The 21,662-nt window shown below is 42.2% G+C and overlaps 3 protein-coding genes across 3 annotated transcripts in view; 1 reads left to right on the forward strand and 2 right to left on the reverse strand.

Moving 5' to 3' along the window:
* Positions 1 to 1,657: 1,657 nt before the first annotated feature.
* Positions 1,658 to 8,208, forward strand: LOC119422757 (E3 ubiquitin-protein ligase TRIM39-like). The gene is made up of 5 exons (XM_037690189.1): positions 1,658 to 2,218; positions 4,450 to 4,545; positions 4,673 to 4,906; positions 7,432 to 7,537; positions 7,619 to 8,208. The coding sequence occupies exons 1-5, from the start codon at positions 1,658 to 1,660 to the stop codon at positions 8,206 to 8,208; spliced, it is 1,587 nt and encodes a 528-aa protein (XP_037546117.1).
* Positions 8,209 to 8,360: 152 nt separating this feature from the next.
* Positions 8,361 to 14,214, reverse strand: habp2 (hyaluronan binding protein 2). Its single transcript, XM_037678044.1, has 13 exons — positions 14,111 to 14,214; positions 13,807 to 13,906; positions 13,617 to 13,706; positions 13,423 to 13,533; positions 13,200 to 13,316; positions 13,015 to 13,125; positions 12,313 to 12,484; positions 12,127 to 12,224; positions 11,651 to 12,044; positions 10,880 to 11,022; positions 10,668 to 10,802; positions 8,986 to 9,131; positions 8,361 to 8,906 (listed from the first exon to the last, which is right to left on the reverse strand). The coding sequence occupies exons 1-13, from the start codon at positions 14,168 to 14,170 to the stop codon at positions 8,742 to 8,744; spliced, it is 1,842 nt and encodes a 613-aa protein (XP_037533972.1). The 5' UTR covers positions 14,171 to 14,214; the 3' UTR covers positions 8,361 to 8,741.
* A 3,097-nt stretch (positions 14,215 to 17,311) lies between these two features.
* Positions 17,312 to 21,662, reverse strand: part of LOC119422857 (probable E3 ubiquitin-protein ligase TRIML1) — a 5,580-nt gene continuing 1,229 nt past the window's right edge. Inside the window, exons 2-6 of the mRNA XM_037690301.1 lie at positions 20,645 to 20,740; positions 20,313 to 20,546; positions 20,193 to 20,239; positions 19,976 to 20,118; positions 17,312 to 17,883 (exon numbers count right to left, since the gene is read on the reverse strand). Of these exons, the coding sequence (XP_037546229.1) occupies positions 17,312 to 17,883; positions 19,976 to 20,118; positions 20,193 to 20,239; positions 20,313 to 20,546; positions 20,645 to 20,740 (1,092 nt within the window). The remainder of the gene's footprint in view (positions 17,884 to 19,975; positions 20,119 to 20,192; positions 20,240 to 20,312; positions 20,547 to 20,644; positions 20,741 to 21,662) is intronic.

Here is a 21,662-nt window from a genome sequence, read left to right on the forward strand (position 1 = left end):
CTTTATTTATTCAGGTCGTCTCATTGAGTCACAAGAACTCATTTTCAAAAGAGATTTGTGGTGGGGGGGTTAAGGGCCTTGCTCAAGGGCCCAGAGTGGGGCAAATGAGGGTGGAGGCAGGTGTGGGTGTTTCACCTTTTCCACCCACATTTGATATATGGTATACATATATAAACATCTCCAATTCTTTCAAACACCTCTGCTTAGACAAACGTTATATTTTTTGTCGTGTTTTTTTGCTAACTTTTGCTTTTAGCTACAATTTTGCTACTTTTGGTTTCTAGTGGCACGGTGGCACAGTTGGTAGAACTGCCGCTGCTCGGCGAGCAGGTCACCGGTACAAATCCCTGCCCGGGGCCTTTCTGGGTGGAGTTTTCATGCTCTCTCCGGGTACTCCAGTTTCCTCCCACAGACCAAAAACATGCATGTTAGGCTGACTGATGACTCTAAATTGTCCCTATGTGAGTGAGAGAGTGAATAAGGTTGTTTGTCTCGATGTGTCCCTGTGATGGACTGAAGACATGTCCAGGGTGTCCCCCACCTCTCACACAGTAACTGCTGTGGGCACTAGTGACCACCACATTCCGAAATGGAAAAAGCGAGTAAAGTTAATGGATGGATGTTAAAGTTCATGCTCAATAACCCAGGTAAAAATCCACCAATGTTCAGTCAGGTCATCTGGACGGTTTCCTTTTTTGCTTTGATGTTTCAGACGTCTCAGCAAAAAAATGGATGCGTGCAGGATGAAACGTCTCAGCAAAAAAAGAAGCCATGCAGATTACTGAACATCGTTGGATGGATGGATGGATGAATGGATGGATGGACGGACGGTTCCTAAAAAGCATTTTTTAAATTTTGCTTGCACTTTTGCCATTTTATTTCTTTTAGCAGCAGTTCTGGCACCTTTAGCGAGCCTTTTGCAACGTTTAGTTTCTACCTCCACTTTTATGTATGTTCCTATAATTTTTCTATGTTTGCCATATATTTACTTTCACAGTTAAATATAAGAATTTAGCGTCTTTTGATACTTTAAGCCAAATGTTTTGCAGCTTGTGGCTAGCACTTTGAGACTTTTAGCTAGGCTTTTGCTACATTTAGCTCTTAGTCAGTTTTTCACTCTTTTTAGCCATTAGGTAATGTTCGGCTTATTTTAGCTTCACAGAATTGTCTCAGAAAATACAAACTTCAAATACTTCTTACAATGCTGTTATTGATAGCATCACTGAGCCCTCTGTGAATAGCAAGCAGTCATCAGAGCACTAACGATCGTCGTTAAGCTGATGGTCCTTTATCATGAGAACAGCTAGTTCTGGATGTCATCAGCAAACTGGTCACTATGAGAAGGTGCAATTTATAGGACTGAGTTTGTTGCAGCACCTCAGAATGAAGAAGTGTTTTGGATAAAAGACGAAACGTTTCAACAATTTTTTTAAATCCGTCCAGAGGACCTGACTCAACCTTGATTAGACCAGATTATTTTTATTACCCTACATTTTGTTACAACAGGTTTGTGTGTCTCCAGTGGGTTACTGGTTTAAAACGGTTCCTGTCATCAACAGTAATCTGATAGTAGTGCTCGTTAGTGGGGTGTGTACCCGCAGAGAGGCCGGTGAAACATTAATGAGCTGCGTCGACACACACAGAGCCGAGCAGAGCCATGGAGGCTGTTGACAAAACTCTGAAGTGTCCCGTCTGCCAGGACTTCTTCATCGATCCCGTCACGCTTCAGTGTGGTCATGACTTCTGCCTCACTTGTATCCAGGCCGTCTGGGAAACAGATCTGTCGCCTGCCGGCCCTTTCTTCTGCCCAGAGTGTCAGATATTCCTCCCCTCTGACCTCACTCTGGAGATAAACACTGATCTTCAGCGCAAAGTGATGGACTTCACTGCAAACAGGCAACTGGGATCAGCTCCTGCAGCCGTCCACTGTGACCACTGCATCGAGCAGCTGTCGGAGGCCGTGAGGACCTGCTTGACCTGCGACGCCTCGCTCTGCCCGGCTCACGCCTCGCTGCACGAGCAGAAGTCGGCCTTCAGGGAGCACACGCTCGTGGATGTGACCAGAGATCCGTTGTCGCTGAAGTGCAGGGAGCACCGGGACGAACTGAAGCTCTTCTGCATGGAGGAGAAGGTTCCTGTGTGCTGCTTGTGTGCCCTGGTTGGCAGACACAAGCACCACAGGACGTCTCAGCTTCACGAGGCCGGCGCTGAATTTAGGGTAACCATGTCTTCTGTTAATGTGTTTTAATTTTGTTGTGAATTACACTTTTCATTTTAACTGAAGCACCATCATCGCTATTCCTTAAACAAACGGTCCAGTACGTGCAAATCATAAATTAAAACGTGCGTCTCCATGAGCAATAGTGTGCTCTGACTTTTAGTAGCCATTTATCACACAACGTACTGTAGACATAAATTTACAACAAAAACAAAAATAATCAGTGAGATCAGTGGGATTGTTGCTGAACAGATGAGAAAACCCTCTGGAGCTGTAGAGCCAGTGCCGCCTTTAGAAATATTTTTACAGGGCGGTCATGTGGGGGCCACTGAAAATTGGGGTGGCACACCAAAACCAATAAAACAATTTCATGCTGTTGTTGTAAAACAGCAGTTTCAACATGTTTACTGTTTGTTAAAACATGTACAGTGTTTCCATGTCATCTCTCATACCATACAACTTTACTTATAGAGCACAAAAACAAAACAAAACAAAAACAGCAGCAAGGCCAACCAAAGTGCTGTACAACAGAAACAAACAAGCAAAGCACACAGCTAAACATATAAAATAATGATGTCATCACATGGTCATCACTGTATGTTTCCATACAATGGCGAAATTAGTCTCTGCATTTAACCCATTCACCACCAGGTGGTGCAGTGGGCAGCTACTGAAAGCACCCAGGGGCATTTTGGGGATGAGGTTGTGCTGCCCAGAGACACCACAAGGTGTGCAGTGACCCGGGATCGAACCTGGGACTTTTCGGGTCCCGAGCTGACTGCCCTGTTCTACACCATATAAAGTAAAATAAAAATATAGATACGAATGGAAGAAGATAATAACTAAATGGCTAACACTGTAGAATACAGACAGGTTCAAAACAAATCACGCAGTGTCAAAAGCCAGGGAATAAAAATGGATTTTTAAGCGAGATTTAAAAACTGAGAGAAGGGGCCTGCCTGACATGCGGTGGTAACTCATTCCAGAGTCTTTGACCAGCAGCAGAGAAAGCCCCGTCACCTCTGAGCTTACGACGGGTTCCTGGAACTGAAAGAAGCATCTGATCTGCCAACCTCAGAGAGTGCGGTGGGACATATGGCTGCAGCAGATCAGTGAGATAAGATGGGGCAGAACTGTCCAGAGATTTAAAAACATATAGGAGTATTTTGAACTGGATTCAAAGGTGAACCAGTTGCCAGTGCAGGGAGGCCAAAACTTGTGTAATGTGCTCTCTATGGCCTGTACCAGTTAAAAATCGTGCTGCAGCATTTTGGACCAGTTGTAGTTGTGCAATGGAGGTCTGACTGATACCAAACAGAAGTTCATTGCAGTAATCAAGCCTGGATGTTATGAACGCATGGATTAATGTCTCAAGTTTAGTTTTGGACAATATGGGCTTCAGTTTAGATAGTTGCCTCAGCTGAAAAAACAGGATTTAACAATTGTGTTTACATGACTATTAAGTTTCATAGAAGGGTCCATTATCACTCCCAGATTTGTGACTCTGCTTCTCTAAAGGGGCTAGAGAGGAGAGGTCAGTACCGTGGTTCTTGGTTATGCCATTAGGAGGAAACAACATGACTTCAGTTTTCTTCTCATTAAAACTTAAGAAATTTAAAGACATCCTGTCCCTGATGTCAGCCAGGCAGTCAAGAAGAGGTTGAATAGAACGTGCACTGCTGCACCTCAGGGGGAAGTAAATTTGACAGTCATCGGCATATAAATGAAATGGTATGTTGTGTTTACGGAAAATACCACCTAGTGGCAGCAAGTATAAAAGAAAATAGCACCGAGGATAGACCCCTGCTGTACCCCCCACAAAAGAGCTGCAGATGATTAACTAAAATCCTTAATGTTGACACAAAAGGTTCTGTCAGAGAGGTAGGACCTAAACCATTTGAGGGCTGACCTTGTGATGCCCACCCACTGCTCCAGCCTAGAAATGGGGATCACGTGGTTGAATGTGTCAAAAGCAGATGTAAGGTCCAATAGGACAAGCAGCACAGAATAACCTGCATCTGTGGCTAAGAAAATGTTGTTAAAAACCTTCAATAGAAGGGTCATGTCCAGAACTGTTTAAGTTCTAACAAACAGAAACTTTTTCCAAGTTTCTATACATTTTTATGGAGTTTAAGCTGTAGCTACACTGGCCCCCTTCAAAATGTCTAAAATTTTTTCTTTTTTTTTACTGCACCTTTAACTTTCTAAAGAATTTTAATTTCTGTCTTTAGAGCATATTGGAGATGAATATGAACCAACTGCTGCAGAGAAGAGGTGAAGCAGAGCACGCCATCAAAGACTTGGGGTCTCTGTACACTCAGACTGTGGTACAACGGATCCATGTGGACCCTTAAAGGATCAACAATCCTGTTTTTATTTGCAGAAAATCTTGCATTGCAACCCAGCAAAATTAAGTCAGGTCCTCTGGATGGTTTCTTTTACTTAATTTTCCAGAACACCGCTGCAGACTTCAGAGAGAGGATCTCGGATAAGTACAGCAGGATTCGTGTGGTCCTGGACGCCGATGAGCGTCTGATGATGCAGATTATCGACGCCGAGGAAACGCACACGACTGACTGGCTGGAGGCTCAGCGGGCCGACATGGAAACTCGGATCGCAGAGATAGACGGACTCAGAGCCACCAACAAAACACTTTTACAGGAAACAAATGATCTGCAGTTTCTACAGGTGACTTAAAATGCAAATTGATTTAGTTTAAATACAGCAGTAGATTATATTTAAAGATCCAATCAGAAAGGGTTTGTATAGATTAAAGAATCTTAAAATAGTTTGTGTTATTCGAACCCTTGAAGAGGGCTTCTGTGTAAACATGAACAATCAATATCTTACCTGTTTTAGATAGCTTTAGAGCACTACAGTTTGGCTCTGGTTGGATTGACAAACAGTCCGATCACTACCAGGATTAAAGTGGATTAGTTTTTAAATATTTTTTGAAAAGCAACAATCCACTTTTTAAATTAAACCTTTATTTGTACAGATTAGTCTCATTGCATCATGACGTACTCACAATAAACAGTCGTAAAAAGCATAGAAAATAAAAAAGTAGTGATATTAAACAAAATAAACAAGCTACATTTTGAAACGGTAAAATACTAAAAAACAGGAACATGTCTGTGTTGGTTTTTGCATTGAACTTAGCAGATGTTTAAAATCCCTTAGGAAGATCAAAGTCGACAACTTCAGATCTTTTTGCAAGGTGTTCCATGAAACAGGCACGGAGTAGGAGAAGGCCCTTTTGCCAAATTCAGTCCGCACTGAGGGGACGCTGCATGTAATGATGTCCTGAGAGTGCACGCTGTAGTTGCACTGACAACACGACATGTAGGAGGAGATATAAAGGCAACAGACCAAGGAGTGATTAAAGATGCAAATGTACCAGTGTGAGAGCCTGCGGGAAGTTAATGATCACTTAATCACTGCACCAGTGAATACAGGGTGCAGTGATGGGTACAGTAGTTACAGTCAGTTATGAATCTTAGCGCACCGTGATAGACAGCATCCAACACCTGCAAGAGGTTTGCAGGAGCATTCATGTAAATAATGTCACCATAGTCAATGGAGGGAAGGAAAGTAGCAGCTGATGTTTCCTAGCATTCAGAGTTAAGCAAGATCTATTTCTGAAAACAAACCTAGTTTTAATTTAAATTTCTTTATAAATTTTTCGACATGAGGCTTAAGAGAGAGATGTGCATCGACCAAGATTCCCAAGTATTTTTAAGAATCTTCAAACTCAATAGGAACACCATTTGTAGATAAGATAGGAAGAAAGACTGCTGGTACAGACTTCTTGTTTGAAAACAACATCCCTTTGGTTTTTATTAGCATTTAGCACCAGTTTGAGACGGAACAAATCAGACTGGATGATGTTGAATGCAGACTGTAGATGCTGGAAAACCTTAGCAACTGTTTAGCTCGACAATAAAAACAACTGTATCGTCAGCATAGAGATGTAGTGACGCGTCTGAAATGATCTGACCTACATTACTTGTGGATTGTAAAGAGGGTTGGTCCTAAGACTGAGCCTTGTGGTACACCATTGTTGACACTTTTGTTATGGCTGTGTTCAAACTAGCCGTAAACTCGTCAGTCCTGTCCTACTTAAACTCTATTTCACCAAGCTGCTGCCATTCAGAGCACTCCAGACTTCACACTTTTATAGCAGTTTGTGCAAAAAAATAATTTTTATACAGATTTTATACAGAATTTTTATACAGTTTTGCATTTTGTGATAATTTTTTGCCAAAATATAAAGGAAGTTCCTGCTGAAGTTACCCCAGGCTGCATCAAAAGAGCCAAGCTGCATTTGGACTAACAATTAGCATGTCAGACATGCTAAATTTTCACTTCCTCATTCAAAAAGTTAACTACAACAGGTGAGATATTGTTTGCTCATCTTCTACACAAAAGGCCCAGTTAAGTTCTGACTTATCTGGTGATTTGCTGTAAAAAATAAATAAATAAATAAGAGACTCAATGTCACAACGGGCTGTTGCTGGTGAACCCAGTGGTACAGGCAAGCAGGCAAAGACTAAAGAATTTATTACCAAAACAAAAGAGCTGATAGGACAACAAAAAAAACATGGAATGATCAGGAGGTACTCACAGAACAGACATGTCTTCACCAGTGGACAGAGGACAATGCCAGGACAAGGGGTAAGAGAAACACACAGGCTTAAATACAAATGTTGACGAAGACTAACACACAACACCTGAAAAATGGAACAAATCAGACACAAGGGAGCAGGACAGAGACACAACACCAGATGGAGCTAGACACCAGGGGACAAAAACCACAAACTACACTCTGGTGGCTTTCTTGAGGTGGACCCCAACCATCCATCCTCTTTACCCATTTCTTCCTTTCCGTGTCGCGGGGGTCACTGGTGCCCATATCTACTTACTGTGTGAGAGGTGGGGGACACCTGGACAGGTATAAAAGAAGGATATAAAAAAAAAAAACTAAAATATTTCACTTTAAGTTTCTGCCATCTTATAAAGATTAGCTCAAAATGTGTTTTGCATTTGTAATTCTCACTGTAACAGAAACATTTTTAATTTTCAACAGCAAATCACAGTCCAGAACCTTTGGTGAGTGTGTTTTTATATGTTTGAGAGAATTAAATTTACTCTACAGGATTTAATTACTTCTTGTTGTTGTTTGTAGTGAACCTTTGGATCTCTCACCCATCCAGACAGTAAATAGTGATCTGTGCGACTCAGAGAAGATGAGAACGGTGGAGAGGCTGGTGGATGACCTCTCTGCAGCTCTGTCCCAACACGTTCCCCGCATGTGGTCATGTTAGTGGAGAATTCAGCATTTTACAATAAAATAAATGAACATTTACCGTCTGAATAACTGTGTTGAATGTTTACTCACAGATCTAACTTCCCCTGCTTTGGACTCCAGAACAGCTCATCCCAAGCTGGAAATATCCAGCGACAGAAAACAAGTTTACTGGAGACGGGAGCCTGTTGGGGAAGTCCCGGGCCCCCAGCCGTACGACTCTCAGTTCAGCGTCCTGGCTCAGGAGAGCTTCACTGGTCACCAGCATTACTGGGAGGTCATAGTTCAGGACAAACCCTACTGGATGATAGGTGTGACCACCGGTTTGGTCAGTTCAAAGAAAACTGAGAGTTCCTCCAGTCTGGGGGTGAACGGCACCTCCTGGTGCATTTATCACGGGGATGGACAGTACCTGGCGTGTCACGATACGCAGGAGAAGCAGCTGTCGGTGGCGAAGAGAGTCAGGAAGCTCGGCATATTGGCAAACATCCAGAGAGGGGAGCTGTCATTCTACGACGCTGACGCCATGACGCTGCTGCACTCGTTCTGCGTGCACTGCTCCGAGCCGCTGTACCCCCTGTTCAACCCCTGCATTGACATGGACGGGGTCAACGGGCAGCCGCTGACTCTGTTTTGGATTAAAGATCCCTGCAACTGGCACGAAGATGAGAATAAAAAGTCCTGATGATCACTGAACGACTTACACTTCATGTTTATTTATATTCTGGTAAATTTACATGATAAATTATATTTTTCATTTCCATCAATGTAACTATGGATTATTGTCAGTTTTTCTGTTTGTGATCAACGTAATCTGCATTCCTGGGCCTACTGGGACGTCAAGATATGCTCAAGACTTTTGCACAATGCTGCTTATTGTCTTAATGTTGGCAAGTGTTTAAGTTTATTTAAAAAAACAACTCATAAAATTAAAAAGTCTGACTGGAGCACAAGGAGGTAACAATTTATTTAATCCTTTTTAAGCAACATTTCTGTTATAATGTAAGACACTTGTCTGGAAAATTTCTGGTCTTTCTGTAGCTCGTGTAACGAATAAATCTTGTTCAGTATTTAATTAATAAAACATACATCAATTTATATTTTACCACTTGAATTGTATCGATAAACTACAATAAGATGCTTCAAGAAAAAATAAATGTCTAATCCAGAAGTTAAAGTTCTTGTCCTCGGGGATTCGGGGATGCTTATGAGGGTTGTTCAAGGAGTCGCTCCAGTCTTTGATCTGATCCAGTCCAGGAAGTGAGTGACTCGTGTGTAAACACCGGGCTTGTTCTTCCGTCCACACTGGTCTCCCCAGCTCACCAGACCATAAATAACATGGCTGGCGTTCTGCTTGCAGGTCAGCGGTCCTCCAGAATCCCCCTGAAACGAGACGATGAGACGATGCTACTGTCTTTTAATAGAAGCAAACATCACACAAATGTCTCCCTGCATGACTAACCTGGCAGGAATCCACCCCGCCCTGCAGGTAGCCAGCACAGAACATGGTGGGGTCCAGGACAGATCCGTAAACATCCCTGTTAGAACATTTTTCCTGGTTGATCAGCAGAACATTGGCCTCTAACAGGTGATTGGAACCATAATCAGCTAAAGAAATAAGAGAAAAATAGCATAAAAAAAAACGTAATTTATAAAAAAGCTACATGAAAGACAAGTGGTTATGTTATTTCCTGTGTTTGCCTATGTTAGCAAAATATTCGTTGAGTTAGTAGGAACCATTTAAATGAAACACTTGTTTAAAAAAATCATTTCATGTACGTTTAAAACTGATCTGCTTTTGGAGTCAACTCAATTCAAGATGGTCTACACAGATAATCAGCAGTAGTAATACTGCTAATACTATAAGTTCTTTTTACCAATCCTGAGCTAAAATCAGATCTAGTACCTAAATGTCTTAGGCCCACTTCTGTTTTCACTCAATCTGCTCCTGTTGGAGTCTATCCTGAGGAAACAGTGTTTTGTTTCATTGTTACGCTGATGACTGTCAGATTTATCTGTCCTTAAAACCCAAAAGTTCTTGCTCCATTCAGCCTCTGTTAAAATGTCTTGATGACATCAAGGCATGGACGGGTTCAATTTTTTTAAGTTTTAATGATCAGAAGACTGAGATCATCGTGTTTAGCCCAAACCTTGACTCTTGATCCATATCTTAAGCAGTACATTATAAATCGCAGGATGGTTTTAGACTCTGACTTTAAGTTTAATAAACAGATTAAATAACTCTGTTCTAGAAAAATCTTCTTCCAGTTAAGGCAGATAGCTAAGCTTAAGTCAGTGTTGACCAGATCTGACCTTGAACAAATAGTCCATGCCTTCATTACAACGTCGACTTGATTACTGTAACACTCTTTATTTTGGGGTCAGTCAGGTCTCCATTTCACGTCTCCAGCTCGTCCAAAATGCTGCAGCTCTGCTCTTAACAGGAACTCATAGGTTTGATCATATCTCACCAGTTCTGTCCTCCCTTCACTGGCTCCCTGTATGTATCAGGATAGATGTTTAAATTCTCCTGTTGACCTTTAAGTATCTAAATGGTCTTTCACCCTCATATCTCTCTGACCTACTTCAACCTAATGTTCCTTCTCGGGTGCTGAGATCATCTGATCAGCTGCTTTTGGTTGAAGCTCAGAGGAGATCGGGCTTTTTCAGTCGTGGGCCCTAAACTTTGGGACAATCTGCCCCCCAACATTAGACAGACCACTTCACTTCCTGTTAATCTCTTTTAAAAACACACCTGTTTTCTCTGGATTTTAAGACAGTGCGATTGGATTTAGTGTTTTATTGTTCTTTGTTTTAATGCATTTCTTTTGATGCTTTTAATATATTTTTGGGATTATTTTTTTCATTAAATTACTGCCATTGACTTTATTGTTAAGCACTTTGGTAACAGCTGCTGTTTTTAAATGTGCTTTATAAATAAATTTGACTTGACTTGACTAAAAGTCATCCAAAACTCTGATGCACCGTCCTTGTTTAAAGCTTTAGCACACAACGCCATGAGCAATAAATATTCCTTCAAAGAGTGCTAGTCTTGTCATTAACTTGCTGTATTCGAGTCAAGTCTCAGGAAGAAACCAAAATACATGCATGAAAGTTATAACTTTCATTTTATGGTAGCCTTACATTGCTCTGTGGCACCCCATCCAGAAATGGTGCAAGCCGTCCCATCTGGGATCTGAGGGTCAGGCAGACAAGCCGTCTTTACAAACTGTGTCTCGTTGGCACAGAATCCTTCAGTCCCCTTGAGCCTCAGCAGAGCTTTGAAAAGCAACAAGGTTAAAACAAACTGAGTAAAACTCTTGGATTTTTTTGAGGACCGTTCAGTAGAGGATTACCTATGTCGTTATAAACAGCTTTAGGTGTTTCCCTGTAGTTCTCGTGCCGAATAGAGTGCTCGACTTCAACTGTCTGAGCTGTGGGATCCAACCGATTCCGTGACAGGCTTCCCATTACCACCTCCAAATCCTTGTTAGGTTGACTGTGGAAAAAACAAGACAATTTGGTGAGCATGTCCAAAACTGGACGCCCTATCCATTTTCTTTTGTCTTATTTGTGGATGGGTTGCAGGGGCAACAGGTCCAAGAGGAAAATCCAGACCTCCCTCCTGCAAGTGACTCTCTCCGCCTCCCCTCGGAGGATCCCAAGTCAGTCCCAGACCAGAGAAGATACATTATCCACCCAGTGAACGCTGGGTCTGCCCTGGAGTCTCCTCTCAGTGCCTTGATAACCTCCACAGGGAAGTGTCTAGGAGGCATCTTAATCAGATCCCCAAACCACCTCAGCTGATCCTTTCAATGAGGAAGAGCAGGGGCTCTAAGCTGTTCTGACAGCCCCCAGAATCAACACTGGTGCAACACCTCAAAGTGGTGCAGGCTACCACCAAGCAAGAGACATAACGAAGACCTAGGGCAGCCCTGGCAGAGTCTAACCCGCACTGGGAACGAGCTCAAATTTGTACCGAGGATGCAGATACAGCTTTTGCATACCGGATAGTTCTTAAACGCAACCCCAGCATCTCACATCATCTCAGCTCCCACCACCCAGGACGTCTCAGAAAACATGGGTACTTCTCCAGATTCACAAAATAGCTCACGTATGGTGCTTACATGCAGTGTCCAGCCGTCAGAACCCAGCAGCTCGAGATAAGAACTCCTCCACAAACGTGTCTGTACGGCTGCTGGGAGTTACTTGGTTTCTCCTGCACTGACACCTGCCAGGGTATCGCCCCTGGACTGACCTTCAGACCCCCGTAGATTCGGGTAAGGGCCTTCTTTGGTTGAGGCTGGCCACAGGTCTGAAACTGTAGAGGTGCGGCAGTAGCAGTGGAGATGTTGGGGCCTTCTGTGGGTTTGGGGATTGGTGGAACCTCAGTGACAACTGTGGGAGTCGTGCTAACTTGTGGAACCTCTGTGGTCATTGGTGTTGGTGGGGTCGTAGATGGTGGCTTGGCAGAAGTAGGATAAGGACTAGTGGGAACTACTGGTGCTTCAGTTGGCCCCTCTAGAAACACAGACAAAAAGATATCAAAGCTGTTTGGTTGACCAAAATTAAAAGTTATTTCCAGTCTTAGTGTTGAGCTGACTTGTTGGTTCAGGACACCGTGTCACATCACAGTAGTCCCAAAACAATTGGCGGCCTTTTCTGAAGAAACACCAGGGTTTTGGTTCTCCGTCTGGATTTCTACACATTTAATGAGAAAAGTCTAGTGAGCATCAGTTCAGTGCTGGTTTGAATACCCTTTAAATACATCTATTCATTTCCCTCCAACCTGCAGAAGTTGTGAAGACCCAGTCCCTCTCGGTCCTCGAACGAGTGGAAGGGATTTGATCCAAGATCCAAAATGAAGTGAGAGTTCCAGTAGAGACAGTCAAAGCCATGTTCTGTCTCACTTACGTTTCCACGATACGTCTCCCCGTCACCCACATAACAGTCGTTTGGACCTGAGAAACAAACCAAAGCACAAATATTCTTAGACTGGGAGAATAACGTGAACTAGAATGTTTCTGAAGACATTTTGAAAGGTGTCGATTGACATTTTTAAATTTGCTGTGCAACAGCCTCAACTATCAACTGGACATTCTATGAAATATCAGTAAAATTGATCAACTTTAAACCTTAATTGTGTAAAAACTGTTTAATTTATCCAAACGCCACTTCTAACATGTAAAGTCTAACTTTCCGTGACTCGTTTCAACCTTGAATAATGTTCCTGCTGTCAATTATGTTTTGCCAAAATCTCGTAGATGGTCGTCAGTTTCTCAGTTTTTTCTTTACATGGTGCAACGCACTGGTATCAGAAGTCGGCGCAGACTATTTGATGAGCCACACCTTTTGTTGTAAGATGTTTTATTTCAGAGCTGCACAATAAGATACAGGGCAAACATTTAAAAACAGAAGAGCAACAGGGTTTTTTCCGATGCTTATCATTGACACCCTTCACAGTAATGCAAGAGTACAGTACTGTACTCACCTACGCGACAGAAGCGACCTCTGAACCCTTCAGGGCACCGGCAGTCAAAGTTATTTCCCTCCCTGATGCACTGGCCACCATTTTGACATGGATTTGGCTCGCACACTGAAACTTTGGAGACAACATTAGTTAGATTTAAACTTTTAAATCTTCTGTGCAACTTCCTGTTAGTGTGCATCTCTTACTGCGTTTGCAGTCTGGGGGCTGGAAGGGCCACTTGCATTTGCACGCATAATGGGGGCGAGATGAAGTCAGGACACACTCACCGTGTCCACAGGCGCCTTTCCTACACACTCTTGGAGCTGTAATGATGATAAACACACACAAATGACAGCGCTGCCTTTTCTTGCACGTGATAGTGATATGAAAGCACACGACAGCTAGAAGAACCAAACGTGCTCTTCTGACCTTTTTCACATTTCCGTCCCTTGAAATGCTTCGGGCAGTCACATTTGAAGTTTTTCCTGCCCTTTTCTTTACACACGCCGTTATTTAGACAAGGATTAGGGGTGCAACGGCCTGACGAAGGAAAAACAAGATCATAATGTTAACCCTGTTGCAAAGCATTTTCCTGTGCACGGTGACGAGGGTAACGATCTCACCATCTGAATCTTGAAGCTCAAAAAGCCAGTCGGAGTTACCGTGGTCGTCATCGTCGTCGTCATCGTCACTGCTTTCTGTGAAGACGACGTCTAAAACAAACATTTGTAAGATTCAAAACTCTTCTTTCCCTTCTTCCTTTATTGAAGACAAAATGTTGAAAACTTAAAACGACACAATGGAGGCACCAACCTTCAATGATGTCCTCAAACGTTAGTTTTTTTTTCCCACGTTCGACGTGTTTACTCTGTTTTCCGTGATTCTCGTGTTTATCTTTGTGTTTAGGTTTTGACTGAACAGAAGAAAACGCATCTGAATGAGCATGCGTCAAATTCCTAACTTGTAAAAAATGTTACATTTTAGGTTAAGTAGCTAACTATAAATATTAGCAAACGTGCAAGAATAACCTTTTCTAAAGCAGCTTTGTACAACAGACATTAAAGTGCATTATCCACATTGCTCAGCGGGGAATATAAATCAAAGAATAACCACGTACTTCAGCAGGAATAAGAATCACTGCTACGAAGAGGCAAAAGAAGAGCAGCGTCCGCTTCATGGCAGCAGCAGATCAGGCGTCATCAAGGAGAGTGAATAAAGACGGCAATGATCTGCAACAAACCTATCTGTGCAAGGTCAATAACCTTTGAGACCGTAGCTTTATCTGGCATTCATCCCTGCTGCTGGTCGGTTTTATGTAATATTTACTTAAAAAATATTACTGGATCATAATAAAAAATACACACTGCAATAGTTTAAAACAGACGATCGCTGTCTGTGCCATTCTTAAAGATATTTTATATTAATAAGCGTGATAGTTCACTCTATTCAAAAAGCTAAACACGCAGCACAAAAGCTCAGAGATCATGTTTGCACAGAGCCCGCTGCTTGTTTGAATAGACTTTGGATCAAAAAACTCTGGGTACATCTGAGATAAAGTCAAGTACAATACTTGTTCAGCTTTGGCATGCTGAAAATAATGTGCCTTATCAGCAAAAGTACATTTTAGTACATTGGAACTTACCTTAAATGTGCAAATCTGTTGGTTTATTGGAACGCGGGAACTACAATGGTGTAATGCTCCTTGTAAATGTTGGGAATTTAAATCTAAACAGGGACTCAGTAAAAAAAAGTGATATTTATAGGTTGTAAATGGACTTTATTAAAGCATAATAAACAGTTTATAAGCTGCATAGCTACAAAAGCATTTACCCCTTTTGGCATCCTGTCTGTTTCGTTGCCTTGCATCATGGGATTCTTAAGGGATTTTGTGAAATTTCTAACTTTTAATTTATACAACACAATTGTGGGAGTTCAGATTTTCCTGCAGCCTGAAGTCACAAGATGGCGCCAACAAGACACACCTGCGGACCTTCTCCTCGATGAGCTGCAGGAGTAGAAAAGGCTGTAGATGACTTCTCTTCGCTGCTGGAGCATTACATGCCGACCGGTATTTGTGCTTCTATCCACTTTACCTTCCTAGTGACAAGTGAAGCAAGTGTTCTTACCAGTGGCGGCTGGTGTAGTTTTCTCTATGGGGAGGCTATATATATATATATATATATATATATATATACACCACCAGAGTATATACACATACAGAAAAGGCTAAAAGCGCCTCCAACTGCACTGGAAGGAGCTATGGGGATTCAACCGATCTCCTGGTTCAAAACTAGAGCTGGTTCTCCATCTTCAGCAATAGACTGGAACCTGGCCTGTGTGAAACAGACCTAATAATCAATAACCCTGTGCTTTATCATTAACTAAAACTGTCATAAATATAAGCAATACATGTACATGTTTTATCATCATTACTATAGTAATATAAGTTCATAATATAAATAGAATCAAGCTTAATATTTGAGTACTCTTAAATATTCCTAATATTAAAGGTCCAAATATTGCACCTTAGCACGTATAGCATTTCCCCATTTCAATGTACCTTCAATTTAAATGCTTCAGTGTTAACACTAGGAGCTAGTTATTTATTACAAGAGGCTTATTTTTCATTCTCCAGATCAATAACAATGAAGGTGTTCAGAAATAGTGTAACACCATCAGTGACATTTAGTATAGAAAAGCATTTTGATAGTTTGATAATTAATTTTTCTATAAGCACATTCAAATAAATAGCAATATAGCACTGATTTAGCACAGAACCTAATACATTAACCAGGAGGCTAGCGCTCGCATGCTAGCTCCAGAAACAAACAAACTCACCAGTTCCCACTTTTAGAAAACACAGTCAGCTGAAGGTTTTTTCACAAACAGAGACATCTAAAAGTTGAGAGGCATATCAGTCAGAAATAGCAACATGGGCATTAGATAAAGAGCTTTCAATGGCTTAAAGCCTACCTGCAATATAGCCTGGTTGTGAGAGTGTCACTGCATGATCTGTTCGCTGAACAAACAAACAATAATAATAATAATCTGTTCCGGGACTGGAAGCACGATCCGTACTGTGCGACCGTATTCAGGGCGCAGGAGTGGTGCGCCCAGAATCTTCCTATCTCTTGTAATGAAGAGGAGCTAACAGTGCATGTACAACTTTTTACGAGAGTCTATGGGCAAAGATTCATGCGCCCCCAGGGCTGAAATAAGTCATCAATCAGAGGCAACATTTTGAAATAAACTACTTTACTCATCATTAACTATAAAATATTTATCTTACACAACAAAAAAAATTAACATATAGTTTGAAATATTTTTATTTTATTATTAATTTTTTTTCTGTCTTCAAGGTGATATGTGAGTGGTTTGAATGATGGGGCAGCACCCTAGCGCCCCCCACTGATCAGCCACCACCAATTCTTACGTGTTTCAGCATTGACTCCTGTGTTCCACTTGGTCCTGGATTCCCTTGTGACTTCTTCAGCTGTTCCTTCACCTTCCAGCCACTTGCCAATACTTACCTACCTCGGACATCCTCCTTCATATTACTGGAACCACTGGACCCCTGCTCCCATGTCGATTTTATACTCCATTTGGTTCCAGCCCCCTCCAGCTCGCACTAACTAAATTAATAATTAAAATTACTAATTAAACTATTGTTAGGGGATATTTGGTCAAAGTTTATGGATGTTTGTAACTACTATGGCTGAGAACGTTAACTCTGCCCATGAACCATATGTTTGGGGTTAATAGAAAGCTGGATGAGGAGCTGGGTGAGGCTGCTACGTGCAGCTGGCGCTCCAAGGACGCCTCAGAGTCTTTGAGCTCGGCTGAACTGATAAATGTATAAAAACAAGCTTCACACACTGCCCGTGGCAGATTCTCATGACTGGTCTTCGTGCGTACTTCCTGTATATCTGTGTAACCTGTCCTGAAAATTAGTCATTGCAAGTAAAATACTGGTTAAAAAAATCTCCTCCTGCCATCGAGTGTGGCTCCTTTTGAGTAAGATAAAGAGAGAAAAATTTTCTCCAACAACTATATTTATCTGGACTGTTTTGTGTAAGTTCATTATTCATAATCAAATCAAAAAGTCCCTTTGTATTTCTAGATGTAAGGCAACAGAACAGAGAATGCCAGGGGTGAATACTTTTGCAACCTGCTGTATACGTATAAAACTGCTGGCCCTCAGTCATGTTCTCTGTATGTCCCATATAAACCTCTGTAACATGGACTCAGTAAAGTCAAATCCTTTTGAACATGTTCTGTCCAAGGTGGCTCCAGTTCGAGTTAAAACTCTCCCGTGCAGCTAGAGGTCACTGGTAGGAGATGAAGCATTGCAGATCACAATGGGACTGGAGTTAGTGCCACCGTGGTGATGACCAGGACACACGGCCAGGTGGAGGCACTCTGAGAAGACTCCAGCGCTGAAAGAAAACAGGGGCGTCATTTTCTCCGCCTCGAGAAAAGTCACCAACCCTGCAGGGAAACTGCACAAAACGCCGATCCGACCGAAACGTTTGGCGAAAGGCAGCTGGTGAGGCACCCCTCCATGCCATGTGGTGTACTCCCCACCAAAAAACTCCACACACCAGGACTCGGGCCCCCGGCCCAGCCAACAGTTTTCTGATGGGCCTCTGCGTGGGATGGAGGGGTAGGTGACACCGAGCTCCCAGTACGTCTTCCCAGTCACATCGATCTCCCAGTAATGGCGGCCACAGGTGAAGCCTTGCATGCTGATGACGTTGAGGGTGGTGTCGAAGCGTCCGGGTAGATCCGGCAGCTGCTGCCAGGTGTCGGTGTAGGCGGCGCTGTCACCTTTAGGAGAGATGATCAGCTTTGGGTGGGCCGTCCCTGGATCCAGGTGCACCTCGCTGGAGTCTGGAGACAAAAGTTTTCTTTTGTGTGAAAGCTGATTCAGCACTTCTGTTTTCCTGTTTGTTTGTTTGTTTGTTTGTGTTTTTTGCAATAACTACAAAAAAGTTAATTTTTTTTTCTTCTTGCTCTGCTTTTGTCTTCTTATGCTACTTTAGTTTTTAGCTAACTTGTTGCTGCTTTTAGCTTCTCTTTTTCTACTTTTAGCTTCTGTTCTTCTGCTTTTAGCTTCTAGTTAGTTACTGTTTCGTTTCTTTTTTCTTGCTACATTTAGCTTTAATTTAGCCTTTTGCTATTTTTAGCTTTGAGCTAGTGTTTTGCCCCTTATAACTTCTAGCTAGTCTCTACTACTTTAAACTTTTGGCTAACCCCTTAAGTTTAACAAGAACTTTTAGCTAGGGTTTTGCTACTTTTAGTTAAAGTTTTATTACTTTGAGTTTATAGATTTTATTTTATTTTTTTGCAACTTTAGTCTTTTAGCTAGCCTGTTGCTATTTTTAGTTAGCATTTCTATGACTTTTAGCTAAGGTTTTGCTACTTTACTGATGTTCTGCAACGTTTGGCCTTTAGTGTTCTGCGGCAAGGTGTGTGTGTGGGGGGGGGGGGGGGAGTGTCCTCCCCCAGAAAATTTGGAATAAAGTAGATACGATGTCCTGCATTTTGGTGTATTTTAACGGGTTGTTAAACTTCTACATTTACCTACATTTGTAAACACTCCCTTAATAAAAAGTAGTACATTTGAAGTTCACTTTTGCAAGTATACTTTAAGTTAAGTACAAGTATATCAAGTATACTACACCCATACTTGTAGTGTACTAGAAAGCATAATGATTTAATACTTGTTTGGACTAAATTGGGACATTTTTATACTATTTTTAAGTATAGCAAAAAAAAGTTTATAAAAAGTAAACTTCAAGTACACTTCCTCATCTTTAGTGTAAAATAAGTATACTTGTAGTACACTTAAATAAACTACTTTTTGCTAAGGGCTGCTTCTGTCAAGCACCCCCCCCCCCCCACACACACACACACTTGATGGTTCTGAGCAGACTCTTCTCCGCTGAATTTACTGTCCGACTCCACACGTGAAACCTCCAGGCGCCTCCTCCGTCTGTTCATGGAGGCTGCCCGTGGCCTCCTGCCTGGTTAGCTCGGCACTCCCCCCACCACTCTTTTAGGGGCGGAGATTTCTCTAAGGGCGGAGGCGGAAATGCTTACTTGAAGGGGCAGCTCTGATGTGATATTAAGTTGTGTTGTGTTTAAAATGAGTGTTTATGTAATAATTTTCAGTTCACATATCCAATATAAGTTTTATTCGTTCAAGGCGGTCATATTTGTTCATAACTTTATTATTATCGTAGAAAGCCTGAGAGTTACCGGATCCAAACAGTTACTGGAACGCACCCTGTCAAAATAAGAGTTCCCAGATCCTGTTCCAGCATCCAGCTCAAATTAAGCACTGGTTTTACTCCTTTTAGCTTTAAGCTAACATTTTTGCTACTTTTAGGAGCATATGCTACTTTTAGTTGTGTTTTTACTTCTTTAGTCCTTGTCAGGTATTTTGGTTCTTTTAACATTTTAGCTACCGTAGCATTGGATCCCATAAGCTTTTAGCTAGTCTAGTATTCAACTTCTTTTAGCTTTAACCACTAAGTCAGGGCTATTCAACTGACGGCCTGTGGGCCACTTCCGGCCCGCAGGTGACTTCAGTCCATCCCACCAATGAGTTCATAAATATATAAATATATATATTTTTTTGTGGGGTTAGGGTTCTGTTTATTGCATTCATGATTCAATGCAATAAAATAGACAAATTTAAAAGGTAGATCATTGTAAAACTTGGTTTATTTATATAATGACTTTAAACGCTGGATGTCCGGCCCCTGAGCTGCTGGCTTTCAGAAACTGTGGCCCCCTGAGCACTTTAGGTGAATAGCCCCGATCTAATTTTAAACTTCTTCAGCTACTTTCAGCTGTTCTTAGCGCTCGGCTTCACGCCATATTTTCTGAGTAAATGCAGCTTCTCTAGTTTGACATGAAACTGATGTTAGAGGTCAAGTTGTTTTGATTGATGTATAAAAATGAAGTGAGAACTTACAGCTCTGCAGGAGCTTCCTGATTAAAGGGGTCTGTGAGGAGACGAGCTGAAGCAGGCTGGTGGTGAGGCTCAGGATCTGATCAGCTTTAGCTTCATCCAGGCTCACACTGCTCGGGTCCGACTGGTTTAGTAGATCCATCACTCTGAGGGAGGAAGGTCGTTAAAAAAATCTGTACTCGACGGTACGCTGAACGACATAGAACCTTGACATCCATACCTGTCCACTGTGTCCATGTCGTCCCGTGCAGGGGGTGTAAGGAAAACCTGAGGAGCAGCAGAAAACCACAAATAATTATTACATTTTAATTCACTGGATTTTGACTCTTGTCTTTGGTACCATTGAATCCGGGTTTGTGTGGAAACAGTTCAGGGCTAAAGAGAGGCTGGACAGGTCCTGCTCGATTTCCTGGATCAGAGCACAGTTCCTCTCCATGAGCCCGTCCAGAGCAGAGACAGCAGCTCGCTCCTCCATCTCCAGGTGGGACAAAGTAGTCCTCAGGTCCTCCTCTAGAACAATCTGGATCTCCTGGTACTTCTGTACAACCCTCTCTCTCATCACTGAGGACTGTTTCTGTGTCAGGCACACATCACTTGTATTAACTTTATCATAATTTATTTCGACGGCTCATAAAATTTGAGTTCATTTTCCAAGAAGTCTGCAGAACTCACTGTGATTTCCGACTGCCGGGCTGCAAGTTTCTTCAGTCTGTGTTTCACTGCTTCCCTTTGGTTCTTTAAGGATTTCAGGTGCTTTTCTAACGTCTCCTACAGGAAAACACATTCAGTGCAACTCGTTGCAACGTTAACGTGGGACAGGATGAGGTTTGTTGTGAGAAGCAGCTGAGGTTTGAATAGTGAATGTTTGTAGCTCTTGAGATGAGTGTTTTTCTGGAGTGGAATTGAACAGGAAATGCAAGTAGACCTTAATGTTTTTGATGCAACATAGTCAAGTTTGTAGGAGTTACACTGTGGAGAAGAACGGTTTGTTTTGCGCTCATCCGAGGCAGAACAAAATGTCGGCTCCTGGCGAGAAGAAACCACCAGGTGCAATGGCAGAGCCAGGGGGTGGCCAGCGGTGGCCTTGGCCACAACATATTAATCTTCAACCCCCACAAGGGCCACCCCAATAATTTGAGGAAACCATATTTTTGAGCAATACTTAAACTAGAAAGCGTAGTTTCCTCAAACGCTCGGTGTGGCCGGTTTACACACAAATGTTTGTCAAGCCCAGTTTCGAAAGGCACATTTCTTACGTCTAGACGTAGCCACACACCAAAATGGAAATCCGTACCTCACTTTTTTAATTTAACATGCTCACAATGGGCGCGGATGGACGTTAAATCACTGACACACCAGACTTTACAAATAAAACAGCTGAATTGACGCCCTTTATCCATCAGCACTTTTGTTTTCTGCAAGCGATTTAAAACTTTAGTCTCTGGAAACGAGGCCAATCGGTGCCATTTAATGTCCAACACGTGTTTAGCACCTCCTTTTAGTGGTTTGAAGAATTCTTCATTTCTGACCTTGTGACTGACAAAACAAACGTGTTTTCTGTCTTTTTGTGTCGTGGATTTGTGGCTTTTGGTCGTTTGTCGTTCATTGCAGGTTAAAACCAGAGTGTCCTTCCCTGCTCACCTTACACCTGGAGGAGCTTTGACTCCATCCACGACTTTCTGTTTTGCTC

Source organism: Nematolebias whitei, chromosome 1 (genome assembly GCF_014905685.2).
Source record: "Nematolebias whitei isolate Nwh7 chromosome 1, NemWhi1, whole genome shotgun sequence".
NCBI lineage: Eukaryota > Metazoa > Chordata > Actinopteri > Cyprinodontiformes > Rivulidae > Nematolebias > Nematolebias whitei.